General features: G+C 36.5%; 1 protein-coding gene across 3 annotated transcripts in view; it reads left to right on the top strand.

Moving 5' to 3' along the window:
• Positions 1-20,746, top strand: part of WDR91 (WD repeat domain 91) — a 109,476-nt gene that overhangs the window by 36,329 nt on the left and 52,401 nt on the right. For all 3 annotated transcript variants that reach the window (XM_053718978.1, XM_053718976.1, XM_053718977.1), the window contains 3 exons: positions 3,209-3,392; positions 17,299-17,457; positions 17,915-18,111. In XM_053718978.1, coding sequence (XP_053574953.1) covers positions 3,209-3,392; positions 17,299-17,457; positions 17,915-18,111 — 540 coding nt within the window. The remainder of the gene's footprint in view (positions 1-3,208; positions 3,393-17,298; positions 17,458-17,914; positions 18,112-20,746) is intronic.

Here is a 20,746-nt window from a genome sequence, read left to right as displayed (position 1 = left end):
GTTTGCAGAGGCTTAGATTCAAGGTAATCACAAATGTAAAAAGTGTATTAATATAACTGTTGGTTATGCAAAACTAGGGAATGGGTAATAAAGGAATTGTATATATTTTCAAACAATAACATTTCTGGTGTAGACTGTCTCTTTAAATTTTTGTAATTCAAAGTGCCCATATCTTAGTACATTGTCGGCAGTATTTCTTATTTCTGACATTTTTCAGTAAAGTAAAAATCATACTTCTCACATAGAGCATGCAATTTTAATCAACTTTCCAAATGACTTTATTAAATGCGCTTTGTTATTGCGGTATCCTTTGTTAGAGTAAACCTAGGTAGGCTCAGGGGAGCTCAGTGGTGCGTTCATGTCTTGAGCACTCTACGGCAGCTGTGTTTGCATTAATGAGTCAATTCCAATCTGATTTTCATTTTCTATATCAGAAAACTAGGAACAGAATTTTTTTTCTTTTCTTAGCAAAGTGAGTGAATAGAGCGAAGCTGAAAAACTCCTGCAAAAATCGATCTCCATTATCCCACTATGACACCCTGAGCTATTTAACACCAGAATCGCTGTACTAGTCTAACATTGCAGATTTACATCCCAATGGCCTCCACAGCCAATCAGAAACTAACAATATGACCTGCATGCAACATGGCTCCATTCTTTTTATTGGTTAATGGGGCAGATGAGCACGTATGTTTGTTTTGCAATTGGATAGAGAGGGGTTTATTATTATTATTGTTGTTGTTGTTTTTATTATTATCATAAGTTTCTAAAGGGACACAACTTTTTTTTCTTTGATTCAGAAGGAACATAGAATTTTAAACAACTTTCCAATTTACTTCTATTATCTAATTTGCTTCATTCTCTTAGCATTCTTTGTTGAAAAGCATATCCAGGTAGGCACAGGAGCAGCAATGCACTACTGGGAGCTAGCTGCTGGTTGGTGAGTGCACATATATGCCTCTTCATTAGTTTACTGATGTGATCAGCTAGCTCCCAGTAGTGCACTGCTACTCCTTCAACAATGGATACCAAGAGAATGATGCAAATTTGATAATAAAAGTAAATTTGGTTAATTGTATGCTCTATCTTAATCATCCCTTTAATGATAGGTATACATTGGTGTTGATGTCTTTATTGATTTCACAAAACATATTGTAGATATGTTTTATTCATTTAAAGAGACAGTCAACACTAAAATTGTTATTGTTTAAAAAGATAGATAACGCCTTTATTACCCATTCCCCAGCTTTGCACAACCAACATTGTTATATTAATACACTATATAAAATTTAAACCCCTAAATGTCTGCCTGTTTCTAGGCCACTACAGACAGCCTCTTATCACATGCTTTTTCATTAGCTTTTCTCAACAGGAGACTACTAGTTCATGTAGGTCATATAGATCACATTGTGTTCTCACCCGTAGAGTTATTTTCGAGTCAGCACAACACAGCACTAATTGGCTAAAATGCAAGTCAATAGATAATAAATAAAGTCGTGTGATCAGGGGGCTGTCGGAAGATGCTTAGATACAAGGTAATCACAGATGTACAAAGTGTATTAATATAACCGTGCTGGTTATTTAAAACTGGGGAATGGGTAATAAAGGGATTATCTATCTTTTAAAACAATAACAATTCTGTTGTAGACTGTCCCTTTAAATAGTGATGTAGATGGCATATTAAAGGGACATTAAACTGCTGGGCACAACTACAGTAGCAGGTTGCTACTCACCATGATATTATTTTTCATCCTGTGCCTGCAGCGCTCTCTGTATTATTTTAACCTATAACAGGTTATGTTTGGTGAATTTCCATATCTTTATACTGGGCATCACCATTTTGGGAGCATATTTTCTTGCATCCTGTGACAGAAGGGATTTGCATTGACAGATGAACTACATTGGCGGCTTTTTGACAGCTGTATCTTGCACTTTGGTTAAAGGGACATGAAACACAATTGTTTTCTTTCATGATTCAGATAGAGGATACAATTTTAAACAACATTCCATTTTACTTCTGTTATCTAATTTGCTTTATTCTCTTGATATCCTTTGTCGAAGAAGCAGGAATGCACTACTGGGAGCTAGCTGAATGCACTGGTTGAGCCAATAACATGAGGCATCTATGTGCAGCCACTAATAACATGAATTTTATATATGTGCAGCCACTAATAACATGAGTTTTATATATGTGCAGCCACCAATCAGCAGCTCTTGACATGGGCTGCACCATTTGTTTGTTTTGGTTTGCGCATGTGCAAATCATTGAGCTATATGTGTTAAGTTGATTTGTGGGTGATGAGCATTTGCTTTTGGCTGTTTTAAAGGGAAACTAAAATCATATTTTTTTCTTTAATGATTCAGATAGAGCAGCAATTTTAAGCAACTTTCTAATGTACTTCTATCAGTTTCTCTTTGTTCTCTTGCTATCTTTATTTAAAAAGCAGGAATAAAAGCTTAAGAGCCGGCCCATTTTACATTCAGCACACTGGATAGCGCTTGCTTGTTGGTGGCTACATTTAGCCACCAATCAGCAAACGCAACTCAGGTGCTGACCCTAAAATGGGCTGGCTCTTAAGCTTTTATTCCGGCTTTTCAAATAAAGATAGCAAGAGAACGAAGAAAATTTGATAATAGGAGTAAATTAGAAAGTTGCTTAAAATTACATGCTCTATCTGAATCATGAAAGAAAAAAAATTGGGTTAAGTATCCCTTTAAAGTGAGTTCCATAGCAGCAATTCACTACTGGGACCTTAGTAAACACATATGTTGAGCCAATGTCAAGAGTCAGATGTGTGTAGCCACCAATCGTCCCCTAACTCCTTGTAGTGCCTTGCTGCTCCTGAGCCTATATTTTTAACAAAGAATACAAAGAGAATGAAGTAAATTTGATAATTGAAGTAAATTTTAAAAGTCCCTTAAAAAAGGATTGCTCTATCTAAATCATGAAGTTTTAATTCTGAAATGTGATTCTTTTAATCGGATAAAAACACTGAAATAAAGAAGATACAAAACCTGTCTGAAAATATAGTGGCATATCAATGATCATACATAGTGTAATAATTTTGTTGCTTCTCCTCTATCTAGATAAAAGCAAATAATTAATTGGTTTTGTATACATTTTTAATCAGAAGTTGTTTACAAAGTATGCGAAGGAAAGCAGTGATTTTTTTTGGTAAATATTTTTCCTCTTTTTGTTTTCCTGTAGCAACATAGTATCAAATCAGAGAAATCCTGGACTGAATGTTCAGTCATCAAGGACAACGGGATTTCTCTCTTCTTTACTCCCTCAGAGCAAGAAAGTACCGTCAAAGCCCTCTTCGCCATCCATTGCGTCACCGACACAGAGTGCGGGTGTCCTTCCAATCAAGAAGGAACCAGCCAATACTCAGGTAACTGGGCTACTAAAATGCTTGAGGTGCGTTAGTTGGAGTTTGCATTTTATTTCCATAGTTTAAAGGATTAATTAACCTTTTGGCACAATTAATCAGGCATTGGAAAAGTTGCTTTCGGTAAACACAGCTTATAGGGGAAAGTTAGTTCAAAAGTATAAGAAAAAAATCCTAGTGGAATATCTACACCCTGTGCTGTATTGATACATTTTGACATTAAATCCCAATTTGATTTAATGGAAGGGCAGGACCACCATCTATTGGATACGGAGGGGAATATATTGTGTAGTCTTTGTGGGGAGGGATACCATCAGGATAATATCTTGTAATTGGTTTCTACAATTTTAAGCTGATATTGATGATTTGTTTGGTGTTAGAAAAGAGTTTTGGCCAATGGCCTTCGTCTAATGTGATTTTAAGCTCTTTTCTAATTTTGCCATCTCGGTAAGTACCCCGTAACAACTTACAGACAGGCAAAACATGTTTCCTGGATACATTAGAAAAAATATAGCTGGTTCCAAAAAGAGATATAGCTCTTGTTAAATTGTGTGTTATGTAAAATGAAGTTCCGGATTTAAAGGTATGCAAACTATTTACATTATCTAGGGGAGGGCCTAATCCTTCTGCGATCTCTGCTTGAGACTTGATAAGACCCCTATTTAATAGTAGATAAGCTGGAACATCTGAACATTTATTTGCTACTGTAGGTACCTTTTCTTTCATGTAATTAGCAAGAGTCCATGAGCTAGTGACGTATGGGATATACATTCCTACCAGGAGGGGCAAAGTTTCCCAAACCTCAAAATGCCTACAAATACACCCCTCACCACACCCACAAATCAGTTTTACAAACTTTGCCTCCTATGGAGGTGGTGAAGTAAGTTTGTGCTAGATTCTACGTTGAGATGCGCTCCGCAGCAGGTTGGAGCCCGGTTTTCCTCTCAGCGTGCAGTGAATGTCAGAGGGATGTGAGGAGAGTATTGCCTATTTGAATTCAATGATCTCCTTCTACGGGGTCTATTTCATAGGTTCTCTGTTATCGGTCGTAGAGATTCATCTCTTACCTCCCTTTTCAGATCGACGATTTACTCTTATATATATATATACCATTACCTCTGCTGATTTTCGTTTCAGTACTGGTTTGGCTTTCTACAAACATGTAGATGAGTGTCCTGGGGTAAGTAAGTCTTATTTTCTGTGACACTCTAAAGCTATGGTTGGGCACTTTTTTATAAAGTTCTAAATATATGTATTCAAACATTTATTTGCCTTGACTCAGAATGTTCAACATTCCTTTTTTTCAGACAGTCAGTTTCATATTTGGGATAATGCATTTGAATCAATCTTTTTTTCTTACCTTAAAAAATTTGACTTTTTCCCTGTGGGCTGTTAGGCTCGCGGGGGCTGAAAAATGCTTCATTTTATTGCGTCATTCTTGGCGCGGACTTTTTTGGTGCAAAAAATCTTTTCTGTTTCCGGCGTCATACGTGTCGCCGGAAGTTGCGTCATTTTTTGACGTTCTTTTGCGCCAAAAATGTCGGCGTTCCGGATGTGGCGTCATTTTTGGCGCCAAAAGCATTTAGGCGCCAAATAATGTGGGCGTCTTATTTGGCGCTAAAAAAATATGGGCGTCGCTTTTGTCTCCACATTATTTAAGTCTCATTTTTCATTGCTTCTGGTTGCTAGAAGCTTGTTCTTTGGCATTTTTTCCCATTCCTGAAACTGTCATTTAAGGAATTTGATCAATTTTGCTTTATATGTTGTTTTTTCTCTTACATATTGCAAGATGTCTCACGTTGCATCTGAGTCAGAAGATACTTCAGGAAAATAGCTGCCTGGTGCTGGAACTACCAAAGCTAAGTGTATCTGCTGTAAACTTTTGGTAGCTATTCCTCCAGCTGTTGTTTGTATTAAATGTCATGACAAACTTGTTAATGCAGAAAATATTTCCTTTAGTAAAGTACCATTACCTGTTGCAGTTCCATCAACATCTAATGTTCAGAATGTTCCTGATAACATAAGAGATTTTGTTTCTGAATCCATTAAGAAGGCTATGTCTGTTATTCCTCCTTCTAGTAAACATAAAAAGTCTTTTAAAACTTCTTCTCTTTATCCAGATGAATTTTTAAATTAACATCATCATTCTGATTCTAATGATTCTTCTGGTTCAGAGGATTCTGCCTCAGAGGTTGATGCTGATAAATCTTCATATTTATTTAAAATGGAATTTATTTGTTCTTTACTTAAAGAAGTCCTAATTGCATTAGAAATTGAGGATTCTGGTCCTCTTGATACTAAATCTAAACGTTTAGACAAGGTCTTTAAATCTCCTGTAGTTATTCCAGAAGTTTTTCCTGTTCCTGGTGCTATTTCTGAAGTAATTTCCAAGGAATGGAATAATTTGGGTAATTCATTTACTCCTTCTAAACGTTTTAAGCAATTATATCCTGTGCTGTCCGACAGATTAGAGTTTTGGGACAAAATCTCTAAAGTTGATGGGGCTATCTCTACCCTTGCTAAACGTACTACTATTCCTACGGCAGATGGTACTTCCTTTAAGGATCCTTTAGATAGGAAAATTGAATCCTTTCTAAGAAAAGCTTATTTGTGTTCAGGTAATCTTCTTAGACCTGCTATATCTTTGGCGGATGTTGCTGCAGCTTCAACTTTTTGGTTGGAAACTTTAGCGCAACAAGTAACAGATCATGATTCTCATAACATTATTATTCTTCTTCAACATGCTAATAATTTTATCTGTGATGCCATTTTTGATATTATCAGAGTTGATGTCAGGTTTATGTCTCTAGCTATTTTAGCTAGAAGAGCTTTATGGCTTAAAACTTGGAATGCTGATATGTCTTCTAAATCGACTCTACTTTCCCTTTCTTTCCAGGGTAATAAATTATTTGGTTCTCAGTTGGATTCTATTATCTCAACTGTTACTGGTGGGAAAGGAACTTTTTTACCTCAGGATAAAAAATCTAAGGGTAAAAACAGGGCTAATAATCGTTTTCGTTCCTTTCGTTTCAACAAAGAACAAAAGCCTGATCCTTCATCCTCAGGAGCAGTTTCAGTTTGGAAACCATCTCCAGTCTGGAATAAATCCAAGCCTTCTAGAAAAGCAAAGCCAGCTTCTAAGTCCACATGAAGGTGCGGCCCTCATTCCAGCCCAGCTGGTAGGGGGCAGATTACGTTTTTTCAAAGAAATTTGGATCAATTCTGTTCACAATCTTTGGATTCAGAACATTGTTTCAGAAGGGTACAGAATTGGTTTCAAGATAAGACCTCCTGCAAAGAGATTTTTTCTTTCCCGTGTCCCAGTAAACCCAGCGAAAGCTCAAGCATTTCTGAAATGTGTTTCAGATCTAGAGTTGGCTGGAGTAATTATGCCAGTTCCAGTTCTGGAACAGGGGCTGGGGTTTTATTCGAATCTCTTCATTGTACCAAAGAAGGAGAATTCCTTCAGACCAGTTCTGGATCTAAAAATATTGAATCGTTATGTAAGGATACCAACATTCAAAATGGTAACTATAAGGACTATCCTGCCTTTTGTTCAGCAAGGGCATTATATGTCTACAATAGATTTACAGGATGCATATCTGCATATTCCGATTCATCCAGCTCACTATCAGTTTCTGAGATTCTCTTTCCTGGACAAGCATTACCAGTTTGTGGCTCTGCCGTTTGGCCTAGCAACAGCTCCAAGAATTTTTACAAAGGTTCTCGGTGCCCTTCTGTCTGTAATCAGAGAACAGGGTATTGTGGTATTTCCTTATTTGGACGATATCTTGGTACTTGCTCAGTCTTCACATTTAGCAGAATCTCATACGAATCGACTTGTGTTGTTTCTTCAAGATCATGGTTGGAGGATCAATTCACTAAAAAGTTAATTGATTCCTCAGACAAGGGTAACCTTTTTGGGTTTCCAGATAGATTCAGTGTCCATGACTCTGTCTTTGACAGACAAGAGACGTCTAAAATTGATTTCAGCTTGTCGAAACCTTCAGTCACAATCATTCCCTTCGGTAGCCTTATGCATGGAAATTCTAGGTCTTATGACTGCTGCATCGGACGCGATCCCCTTTGCTCGTTTTCACATGCGACCTCTTCAGCTCTGTATGCTGAACCAATGGTGCAGGGATTACACAAAGATATCTCAATTAATATCTTTAAAACCGATTGTACGACACTCTCTGACGTGGTGGACAGATCACCATCGTTTAGTTCAGGGGGCTTCTTTTGTTCTTTCGACCTGGACTGTAATTTCAACAGATGCAAGTCTTACAGGTTGGGGAGCTGTGTGGGGGTCTCTGACGGCACAAGGGGTTTGGGAATCTCAGGAGGTGAGATTACCGATCAATATTTTGGAACTCCGTGCAATTTTCAGAGCTCTTCAGTCCTGGCCTCTTCTGAAGAGAGAGTCGTTCATTTGTTTTCAGACAGACAATGTCACAACTGTGGCATACATCAATCATCAAGGAGGGACTCACAGTCCTCTGGCTATGAAAGAAGTATCTCGAATTCTGGTTTGGGCGGAATCCAGCTCCTGTCTAATCTCTGCGGTTCATATCCCAGGTATAGACAATTGGGAAGCGGATTATCTCAGTCGCCAAACGTTGCATCCGGGCGAATGGTCTCTTCACCCAGAGGTATTTCTTCAGATTGTTCAAATGTGGGAACTTCCAGAAATAGATCTGATGGCTTCTCATCTAAACAAGAAACTTCCCAGGTATCTGTCCAGATCCCGGGATCCTCAGGCGGAGGCAGTGGATGCATTATCACTTCCTTGGAAGTATCATCCTGCCTATATCTTTCCGCCTCTAGTTCTTCTTCCAAGAGTAATCTCCAAGATTCTGAAGGAATGCTCGTTTGTTCTGCTGGTAGCTCCAGCATGGCCTCACAGGTTTTGGTATGATCTTGTCCGGATGGCCTCTTGCCAACCGTGGACTCTTCCGTTAAGACCAGACCTTCTGTCGCAAGGTCCTTTTTTCCATCAGGATCTCAAATCCTTAAATTTAAAGGTATGGAGATTGAACGCTTGATTCTTAGTCAAAGAGGTTTCTCTGACTCTGTGATTAATACTATGTTACAGGCTCGTAAATCTGTATCTAGGGAGATATATTATAGAGTCTGGAAGACTTATATTTCTTGGTGTCTTTCTCATCATTTTTTCTGGCATTCTTTTAGAATTCCGAGAATTTTACAGTTTCTTCAGGATGGTTTGGAGAAAGGTTTGTCTGCAAGTTCCTTGAAAGGACAAATCTCTGCTCTTTCTGTTCTTTTTCACAGAAAGATTGCTAATCTTCCTGATATTCATTGTTTTGTACAAGCTTTGGTTCGTATAAAACCTGTCATTAAGTCAATTTCTCCTCCTTGGAGTTTGAATTTGGTTCTGGGGGCTCTTCAAGCTCCTCCGTTTGAACCTATGCATTCGTTGGACATTAAATTACTTTCTTGGAAAGTTTTGTTCCTTTTGGCCATCTCTTCTGCCAGAAGAGTTTCTGAATTATCTGCTCTTTCTTGTGAGTCTCCTTTTCTGATTTTTCATCAGGATAAGGCGGTGTTGCGAACTTCTTTTGAATTTTTACTTAAGGTTGTGAATTCCAACAACATTAGTAGAGAAATTGTGGTTCCTTCATTATGTCCTAATCCTAAGAATTCTAAGGAGAAATCATTGCATTCTTTGGATGTAGTTAGAGCTTTGAAATATTATGTTGAAGCTACTAAGAATTTCCGAAAGACTTCTAGTCTATTTGTTATCTTTTCCGGTTCTAGGAAAGGTCAGAAGGCCTCTGCCATTTCTTTGGCATCTTGGTTGAAATCTTTAATTCATCATGCTTATGTCGAGTCTGGTAAAACTCCGCCTCAAAGGATTACAGCTCATTCTACTAGGTCAGTTTCTACTTCCTGGGCGTTTAGGAATGAAGCTTTGGTTGATCAGATTTGCAAAGCAGCAACTTGGTCTTCTTTGCATACTTTTACTAAATTCTACAATTTTGATGTGTTTTCTTCTTCTGAAGCTGTTTTTGGTAGAAAAGTACTTCAGGCAGCTGTTTCAGTTTGAATCTTCTGCTTATATTTTCAGTTTTTTTTCATTATAAAATTTAAACTTTATTTGGGTGTGGATTATTTTTCAGCGGAATTGGCTGTCTTTATTTTATCCCTCCCTCTCTAGTGACTCTTGCGTGGAAAGATCCACATCTTGGGTAGTCATTATCCCATACGTCACTAGCTCATGGACTCTTGCTAATTACATGAAAGAAAACATAATTTATGTAAGAACTTACCTGATAAATTCATTTCTTTCATATTAGCAAGAGTCCATGAGGCCCACCCTTTTTGTGGTGGTTATGATTTTTTTGTATAAAGCACAATTATTCCAATTCCTTATTTTTTATGCTTTCACACTTTTTTTTCTTATCACCCCACTTCTTGGCTATTCGTTAAACTGATTTGTGGGTGTGGTGAGGGGTGTATTTGTAGGCATTTTGAGGTTTGGGAAACTTTGCCCCTCCTGGTAGGAATGTATATCCCATACGTCACTAGCTCATGGACTCTTGCTAATATGAAAGAAATGAATTTATCAGGTAAGTTCTTACATAAATTATGTTTTTGAGGTGTTGGCAAAAATTGAAAAATAGTTTTTTAAAGGGACATGAAACCGAACAGTTTTATTTTGATTGAGACAGAGCATACAATTTTAAACAACTTTCTCATATACTTCTATAATCAATTAATTCTCTTGGTAACCTTTAATAAAGGTGCAGCAGTGGGAGCTAGCTGAGCATATCTCAAAACCAATTAAGAGGCATATATATGCAGCCACCTATCAGCAGCTAGCTCCCATCTCCTAAGCCTACCTAGGTATCCTTTTAAACAAAAGATACCAAGAGAATGAAGCAAATTAGATGGAAGTAAATTGAAAAGTTGTTTAAAATTTTATGCTATACCTGAATTATGAAAGAACATTTTTGAGTCCCGTAAACGATTGTGAAATTGTACTCGATACTCTACCCATTGACCCAATTACTTTGTCCAAATGTGCCATAGATAAGAGGATTGGAATCTATATTTGTGGGGCCTGTACTTTCTGGAAAGCCTGCTTTATGTCCTTGTTATAAGTGACCTAATCAATGAGGCCACTAATTGGATCCAAGAACTGGCATAATTCCATGCTACTAAACAATTTGTCCCTATGTGTGTTCCAATGTTTTAAGTCTCGGATTATAGCACTTCTAAGACTTCTATAATTGAGATCAATCAAACAATTTAGTTAAACATAAGTACCTAATCGTATCCGAAATCATAGTTAGTATTAAGTTTAATACAGGTGATGTATTTAAGAGCTGTGTTGATATTCATGAGGACTGAAATATTTAAGACCTGTTTATAATCCTGAAGAGTAATTAATAAGGTGGGGATGGATTTCAAATGAGAAAGGGGAAGATATCATCTGCAAGTACAAAACACTTGTCTTGTAAATTGCCTATCGTAATCCCCTCAATTATATATATATATATATATATATATATATATATATATATATATATATATATATATATATATACTCCAAGGAGGATAGCACAATCTTACATATAGGCCACTGCCACGGTGCACTGTATAAATAAATCCAAAGTCCATCCAAAAGTACAGGCACTCAGTGTTCTTTTTAGTAAAAATAATTTATTCAATCAAGTTAAAGACATGCCATTTCGGTGCATTGCTGCACCTTTTTCAAATGTCAAAAATATATACAACGAATAACCTAAAACTGACAAACTTACTAATAATACATCCTTATATACCCCTCTAACTCATCAACGTCATCAAAGCGCACCCTTGTGCGCAACGTCATCTCCCCTGTACCCATGTTGTCATGGTAACCCATGTAAACATTGTTATACCAGCTGATTAACTTGCGTGGGATGAAGGATATACATCAATCGTTTTAGTTTTTCTGCTGCAAATGAATTGATATATATCCTTCATCCCACGCAAGTACATCAGCTGGTATAACTGAATGTTTACATGGGTTTCCATGACAACATGGGTACAGGGGAGATGACTTTGCGCACAAAGGTGCGCTTTGATGACGTCAGATGCCCATTTTCGATGGCGGTACACCTGGAGCTGTAAGTGGAGTTAGAGGGGTATATAAGGATGTATTATTAGTAAGTTTGTCATTAGTTTTAGATTATTCGTTGTATGTATTTTTGACATTTGAAAAAGGTGCAGCAATGCACCGAAACGTCATGTCTTTTTAACTTGATTGAATAAATTAATTATTTTTACTAAAAAGACCACTGAGTGCCTGTACTTTTGGATGGAATATATATATATATACACAAATTTTCGATCCTTTTCAAATGTGCACAAACGCGAAGAAAGAGCCAAACAATCGTGGCGTGTAAACACAAAACATATCAACACTGATCATGCTAGTGCACTGGTTTTCAAACCTGTCCTCAAGCCACCCCAACAGGCCAGGTTTTCAAGATTATCTTGGATGACAGAGCAGGTAAAATAACCATGTTTACTTAATCATCTGATTTATTTCACCTGTGTTCTAGTTCAGATATCCTCAAAATGTAGCCTATTAGTGAGGCCTGAGGACAAAAAACACTGATATTATTGCGCTGCTCATTTGTTTTACAATACATACTGATCATGGGCTCATGTTACGTTATATTGCGGTGCTGTCAATTGATTCTCTGTTTCTGAAATGTTGTATACGGGTCGGAAGTATTGAACTCACTTCTTTTAGTACTGAGGTAAGTCTATCAATTTAATCAGATTCCTCATTTTGGAGAAAAATGTAGCACTTGTGAAAATATCAAGTTCAATATTATATTTTTTTTATTATAGTTGATGTAATGAGTCGACAACAAGAGTTGAGTAAAGAAACGCATGCTGCCATTTTAGCATTACACTAGGAAGACTTCTACGTGGAAAGTTAGCATCAATGACCAAAGTTGCCCAATCTACGATAGTATTTACACTAAAGAGGAAGCAAGAGACCGGGTTGAACAGGAGCCGTCACCGGTCTGGGAGACCCAGGGTAACGCTAGAGAGAGAGAAAATAAGTTTATATGCATGCAAAGTAAGCATCGATGAACACACACTGCGCCAGATATCTGCAAAGAACTGAATTCCAATTGTCAAAAGCCAGTGTCTGTGCCAACCGTGCAATGCCGTCTTTATGACCAAGGGTTAAAGGGATGCATGGCAGCCAAAAAAGATTACAATAACAAAACAAGGTCAAAAGGCTACAATGGGCCAGAAAACATAAGGATTGGTCAGTCAATCTGTGGTTTAAAGTGTTATTTACGGATTAATTAAATTTTGAGCTTTTTAAAGGGAAACTTAAGCAGTACGTCCGCCGCCAGGTTGGCGAGCACATGACAAGTCAATACATTCTACCAGTTAAGCACGGTGATGGATCTGTCATGATTTGGGGTTGTTTTGCTGGTGATAAAGTAGGAGATCTTGTACAAGGGATGTTTGGTTAACAAAGGTTATCACTGCATTCTACAAAGTCTTGCCATTCCATGTGGAAAAAGAATTTCAGGTCCCGGTTTTGTTTTTTAGCAGGACAATGATACTAAACACACTAAATTGTGTTAAAATTACATCGCAAACTGAGAGTGTTAAAATATTTGATTGTCCCCCTCAGTTCCCCCATTCAGGTGACCTGAATCCAATTCAACTACTGTGGGAGGAGTTAAACAGAAATGTTCGAAAAATGCCGCCAACTAACCAAAAGCAACTGTGGGAGTACTTGCAAGTATGCTGGAGTCAAATTCCAGCTCATAAGGTGAAAAGGTTGGTGGAAAGAATGCCTAAAGTATGTGCTGCGGTTCTGAAGGCAAAAGGAAGATACTTCGAAGAGTCTCAACTTGGGAAAAATTTGTAAAATAACGTTTTTTGCTTTGTGTAACACATGTTCTTTTGTTCTAGAAATAAACTGTTTGGCCTTAGTTAATAACTTACAACTTGTGTTATCAATTAATTTCCTATCTCTCAAGGTGAACGCAAACTTTTGACTGGTTCTGTGTGTGTATGTGTGTGTGTGTGTATATGTGTGTGTATATATATATATATATATATATATATATATATATATATATATATATATATATATATATATATATATATATATATATATATATATATATATATATATATATATATATATATATAAAAGGATCTACCATCAGAGCAAGTAGGAGTGGAGACAAGGGGCACCCCTGTCTTGCCATTATTTATTAAGAATTCACAAGACAATATTCCATTTGGCCTATCCCTAGTCGTTGGTCTTGAGTACAGTGCATGGATTCTGATTATGAACTGCTCTGAGCTGTGTCAGTATGTTTATTCATAGTTTTCATAAAGAAGGCTTGGGTAGAATGATTAGGGTTTTATATATTTATATATATATATATATATATATATATATATATATATATATTCATAATTGTAAGTGATCTGCTGTATTACAAGCCGAATAATATTAAAAGTCTACCTTGATCACCTTGGGAACTTTGTAGAAGTTCAAAAGGGTCCCTTTCTTAAATGAAATGCCCACTCCATTTTTTCTTTAACCTAACTTTAAAAAATGCTGATCATAGTATAATTTAGATAAATGTGGTTCTCTTTTTTTTTTTTTTTTTTTTTTTTTTTTTTTTAAAATGAGTTTCTTGTGTTAATACAACAATTTTGTGCTTTCTGTAAAAGTACGCAGTCTGGAACCCTTTAACATTTTGAGTAGCAATAAGTAGGCATCCTAGTGGCTTAGTATGATTCATAATAAAATGATATGGCAAGATCAATACCTTTTTTAAAGAGAGGTAGTTATAAGTGAGTTTAGAGAGGTATATGATGATTGCAGTAGAAAAATTTACCGTTAGGAGCATTAACAAGAAGAAGCTAGAAAAGAAAGACACAAAAAAGGCTATGTAAAGGAAGGTGGAGAAAGAATAAAAAAAAAAAAAAGAGAGAAATAAAGAGAATATAAAGAATATTAAAAATGAAAAAACAAGAAAGAATATATCAAGCAATATTGTGCAAATGTATATGTGACACTGTGTGCAACGTAAGAAAGAGAGTAGCAAAGAAGGGGTAAATACATGGCATAGTAAGAATATCAATATATGAAACGGTATATCATTAAAGGAACATGAAACCCAAAAATTTTCTTTCACGATTCAGATAAAGAATACGATTTTAAACAACTTTCCAATTTACTTCTATTATTTAATTTGCTTCCTTCTCTTGTTATCCTTTGCTTCCTTCTCTTATCTTTTACTGAAAGGTTTATCTATGCAAGCTCAGGGGCATCAGAGAACCTAGGTTCTAGCTGTTGATTGGTAGCTGCATATATATATTGATTGTGATTGGGTCACCCATGTGTTCAGTTCGAAACCATTAGTGCATTGCTGCTCCTTCAACAAATGATACCAAGAGAATGAAACAGATTAGATAATAGAAGTAAATTGGAAAGTTGTTTAAAATTGTATTCTCTATCTGAACCGTGAAAGAACATTTTTGGGTTTCATGTCCCTTTAACACAATACCAAGCTTTACAAATGAGTAACAAAAACATATAAGTAATGCTATCAAAAGATACACCAACGTCAAAGTTTAAAGGGATATGAAACCCATAATGTTTCTTTCACAATTCAGATAGAGCATGCGATTTTAAACAACTTACAAATTTAATTTTATTATCAATTTTCTTCGTCCTCTTAGTATCTTTTGTTGAAAAGCAGGTACGTATGCTTAGGAGAATAATATGGCAACCGTTTTGCAAGAATATCTATTTGGAAGAGCACTAGATGGCAGAACTATTAGATAATATAAGTAAAATGGAAAGGTTTTTTTAAAATGATATGCTCTGTCTCGATCACAAAAGAAATTTAAGGCTAAACAGTTATAGAGTATGTACTTGCCACCATGGTTTGAGGAGCCTATATTGTGACAACTAAGAAGAAACTATTAGCAATTTACATACCATAGTCTTCTGGAATAAAGTACAAGATGTTGAGGAGCAGTACAAAAAAATTTAGAAAGATAAACTAGAAAAGTACATTCTGACTATTATAAATGTTAAAATCTTATGTGACCTCTGATTGTGTTGGCCAGAGATAATGTAGAAGTAGTCTATAGAACGGACTTTTTAAATTGGAGTTGAGCAAAATAATCTTTCACCATGTTCAAGGTAGTAAAGTTATCATTTTAGGATGTGTACGGAGAACTGAGCGTTCATATTGTTCTTACTAATTCTTCACTGTCTGCTTCTAGAGCTTCAACCCTGAAGCACAGTTTGTTTATTTCTCTTTTAAGAGATATATGACTTTACTGGGATTATGAGATCTTCCATTGCTTTAAGAGTGACAGGTCTGTCTGTGTCTGCCGTTGTTTTGTCAGGAGTACTAGTTCTTCTGACTGAATAATTTAAGGAATTTTCATTCCAACATTTTATACATAAATTCTCTGAAGCTTTCCTCGTAATGGTCTGATTATTAACACCTTAACGACCACTACGTACCCTGTATGTAGCAGGTCGTTATGGGTTTTTCATGCCATAATAGTGTGGGTCTCGGCACCAGGAGCAGGACCTGGCTATTATGACCTCCCTAACTCCTGTAGGCGACCTAGAATAGCCTGGTCTTGCTTTCAAAAAATCAACGCTTATTGAAAAACCAGCAACATACAGGGTACATTGCTGGTCGTTTAGGGGTTAACTAAGCCCTGCATAGCACCATAGAGCTTTGTTGTTTTGTTTTTTTGTCGGATTTGACGGTTTTCCTTGCAGCCATTTTCAGAGAGAAGTACAAGACACTTCAATAAAATGACCTCAGTATTTAAGTTAGGTGTTCTACTTTGACAGCTGATGTCTATGAATTAATAAACGGAGGAGTACTCTGAAAGTACTCAATGCATTAGTTGTAATGTCTTTAAGCTGGAGTGAAGATTTGCAGTCATTTAGATCTTAAATAGGTATACTAATATTAATCTGTACTTTAAATTTAGCCTGCAGACAGAATGCTAGACTTTATTATTTAAATGTACACGTAACAAAAATAAAACAAAATATGCATTGGTAATAATTTGGTAATTGAGTGAGAGTCCAGGGAAATATAGTTTTTCACATTGTCCTTTCGATTCTTGGCTGTTGTGTCAAATGCTTCCTAACCTGTTTGACAGGTCAGTGTTTTTTTTTTTTTTTTTATTAGCGCTAAATGTTAATGTAGGTGTGTCTCCTTCACATCCAAACCCCTGCAAACTGAGATAAACCACTCTCAAGCTAATATTTTCATTTCTATAATATCTTTGGCGGACCCTACAGTATTAATTAGACATTTTAGATAATCTCGCGAGAGTGGAGAGTTTTAGATCATAAGGCTTTGTCATATTTGAGGCAGGGCAGGCTCAAGATATTGTGAGGCCAGGGTTCGAGAATAAAATGATGCCCCTCAACTCTATGCACCCCAGAATAAAATGATGCCCCTCAACTCTATGCACCCCAGAATAAAATGATGCCCCTCAATTCTATGCACCCCAGAATAAAATGATGCCCCTCAATTCTGTACACACCAGAATACAATGATGCCCCTCAACCCTATGCACAACTGAATAAAATGATGCCTGACCTCACAAATGCTTTTTTGGTTGAATGGGCACAATTTGCTATAAGCAAACACTCCAAAATCTCGTGGAAAAAGGTGGCTGCTGTTCATGTTGGTTATACTGTCAAATTGTCCTCTCTCTTGCAGTTTTGCAGGATGATGCAGGAAGCTTTTAAAAGAAAATCATGGAAAATTTACAGCTTCTTGTTACCTTTTTGTTAACAATATTCACTGCATGATAAAGGATTATGCATATTTACTCTTTCTTTCACTTTCAGGTCCAGAAAACAAAAGAAGTTGTAAACGTGGCTAAAGAAACAAAAAGTGCTCAAAACGTCCTCCTCGTCCCAGGTGCAAGTGAGTCCTCCAGTGTGGTCCAGCAACGGCAACGACGCCTACAGGAGAGGAAAGAGCTTCTGACAAAGTCATCGTCACAGGTGAGCAGATAGAATGCCCCAAAACAGTTGATATATTTATACAAATAAATATTTGTTTATCGATAATTATATACAAGTCCTTGTTAAAATTTATAAAAAAAAGAAAATCTTAGTGTAAGGAATCTGTAATCATGGAGAAGAGCGTTGGTCCCCTCCCATCCAACCCCACCCACTCCACCAACACTTTGGTCCAGATACTGTTTCTTGGAACTCCAGATTAATATTAGAGTGCCACATAACTTGACCTGAATAAGTATGCAGTTTTTATGTCTTAGATGTACTAGACTTCCTGAATTTTATATCTGAAGTCTAATGAATGTTCCATGCATTGTTTCGTAAAACATTTGCCTAAGTCTGTTTCTGAAGTATATTTCTGTATGATTGATATTGGTAAAGATGTTATGGTTATCTTATTGTAAACATATGTTTAAGACAGATGTAACTGTTTTCATGACAGAGTATGGAAAAGAAGAATGCAGAGAATGTGGACTTAGACCCTGAGTCACGTTCTGAGACACAGAGTAACCATTTGGATGCACTGACCAGAGGTTCAGGAGGAACAACTGCAGGGAGCGGCGAGAAACCTGAACAGCCATTTATAGTATTAAGCCAAGATGAGTATGGAGAACATCACTCGTCTATAATGCACTGCAGGTACCAGTATGTTGTAACATTCTACCAGTATTGTGATGATGGTTTGCGCATCTTCGGTTTGAACAAAATGGGAATGCACATCATTATCTGATAACTGTTAGTCCTTACTTGTTCAGCTGTAAGATTAGTTTATTGGTTTTCATCAATCAATTTAGCTTTCACTCACATTCTTCCTAGACCAAGGCCTCAACAACCATTTTAATAGATATCTGCACTTTTGTCAACATTCCACCTTATAGCCTCTTCTCTTAATTCCAGCCCCCTCCACAGTGACTGTCTGTCTTCCTTATCCATGTCCTCTTCCCTCTGAAATGTCCTACATTTCCATCATCATTTAAAGGGACAGTGTACTGTAAAATTAGTTTTCCCTTAAAGGAACATTAAACACTTTGAGATGGTAATCTAAAATTTTAAATCATATATATAAAAAAAAACAAAAAAAAAACTTGGCAACATACTTTTATTATTTATTTTGTCCCCTTTTCATGTAATACCATTCTGAAATTATCAGCTTTTCAGTTCCTGTAAGAAATGGAAGTGCAGAGCACGGTTATATATTTCACGCAGCCATTGGCTGCACACTCTAGTGACCTATTTATAACTGTCCCTAATTGGCCACAGTAGAGAAGGTAACCTAAGTTACAACATGGCAGCTCCCAATGTTTTATAGACACTAAAACTTTACACTTTGTCAATATTTAAACAGCTAATGAAACTTTCAACAATGCATCGACATGTTATTCTCAGACTAATCTTTTCTTTGAATGCTTCATTCTATCTATCAAGTATTTAGTGTTTAATGTCCCTTTAATGTCTTTCCGATGGCTTATTATGCAGGCTCCAGAGTTTAACCTATGGGAAATTATCCTGTTTATTTTTATATATGAAATAGCTTTTTCTTCTAAATGAAACCACATTTCAATCAAATGGGCTGAGCTTGCAGTGAGAGGAGACCTCATTATCCTATATCTATGTAAGTCTCTCTCTCTATATATAATATTGCAACCGCACTGACTTGAGCTGGTTTACTACTTAGTAAATACTAGATACACAGGGAGTTGTTTTGTCCATGCTCTGTAGAGGCTGAAGACAACTTAAAGGGATATGAAACTTAAACATTTTTTGTGATTCAGACAGAGCAAACCATTTAAAAAAAAAAAAAGTTTCCAATTTACTTCTATTATCAAATTTGCATTGTTCCCATGGTATTCTGTGTTGAAGAGATACCTAGGTAGGCATCTTGAGCACCGCATGGCAGCAAATAGTGCTGTCATCTAGTGCTCTTGAAAATGGATAACATTCTTGCAAAACTGCTGCCATATAGTGCTCCAGAAATGGACCGGCTCCTAAGCTTACATCCCTGCTTTTCATCAAAAGAGATACCAAGAGAATGAACAAAATTTTAAAAATAGAAATAAAATAGAAAGTTGTTTAAAATTGCATGCTCTATCCGAATGATGGAAGAGAACACATTTGGGTAATAGTAGCCCTTTAACATACTTGTTTAATATCCCTTTAATTACTATGACACACTGATGGATGCACACAATGCATCATGGTAATGCCATATTCACCAAGTCGCCATTGCACCTTTTGTTTCTTACTATTCATTTGTTACTTTCTCCAAATGGTTAACTCTGAGAGCAAAAGTGTTTAACTCTTCCTTGTGTGCAAGAGTGTAGATTAAATGTACCGGGGCAGAGTGCAGTTGTTTTGTGGGGTTAAATCGGAGCATCTTTTTTTGTGTGCACAGTATATCTAATAGGGCAGGCTGTACTGCTTTTGGATGGCTGTACCTCACGCTAAACACTTATAAACAACTTTGATACAAAAGTGCACTAAACAATACGTTTCAGCAGTGGGGTGTCAGTTAAAGGGACACTGAACCCAACTTTCTAATGTACTCCTGTTATCAAATGTTCTTAATTCTCTTGGTATCTTTATTTGAAATACAAGAATGTAAGTTTAAATGCCGGCCCATTTTTGGTGAACAACCTGGGTTGTTCTTGCTGATTGGTGGATAAATTCATCCACCAATAAAAAAGTGCTGTCCGGTGTACTGAACCAAAAAAAAAAAAGCTTAGATGCCTTCTTCAAATAAAGATAGCAAGAGAACGAAGACAAATTGAGATAGGAGTAAATTAGAAAGTTGCTTAAAATTGCATGCTCTATCTGAATTTCGAAAGAAAAGTTTTTGGGTTCAGTGTCCCTTTTAGAGGGACATTTTACTTAAAAAATAAATAAATAAATAAATAAATAAAAATCTCTGCATTTAATGTATTCCCAGTGATCAATTTTACCTGTTAAAGGGTATCAAATTGTTTCTAAATATCAACTTTACCCTTGTCTTTTAAAATAGTTGTTTTTGCCTGCAAAAGCCACCACCTATACTAAAAATGTGAATACTTTAGTATTCACTGTAGATACAAGAAGCAGTAAGCAGCAATTGAGTTCCCAGTGGGGGTGGAAGAGCGAGACAGAGAGGGCAATTGAAAAGCAAAGGTTATTACCAGAGTATTGGCCATTGTGTATAGACAGAGAGTTAAGGCAATGAGGCCTTAAACTGATGGTTTTAGAAATACAAATGTTTATTATCCCTGCTCCCTGGGCAGTGAGTGCAATGCTGCTGCTGGAG

The sequence above is a fragment of the Bombina bombina genome, chromosome 6 (genome assembly GCF_027579735.1).
Source record: "Bombina bombina isolate aBomBom1 chromosome 6, aBomBom1.pri, whole genome shotgun sequence".
Lineage (NCBI taxonomy): Eukaryota > Metazoa > Chordata > Amphibia > Anura > Bombinatoridae > Bombina > Bombina bombina.
The sequence above is the reverse complement of the archived record's forward strand: the minus strand, read 5'-3'. Positions and strand labels throughout refer to the sequence as shown.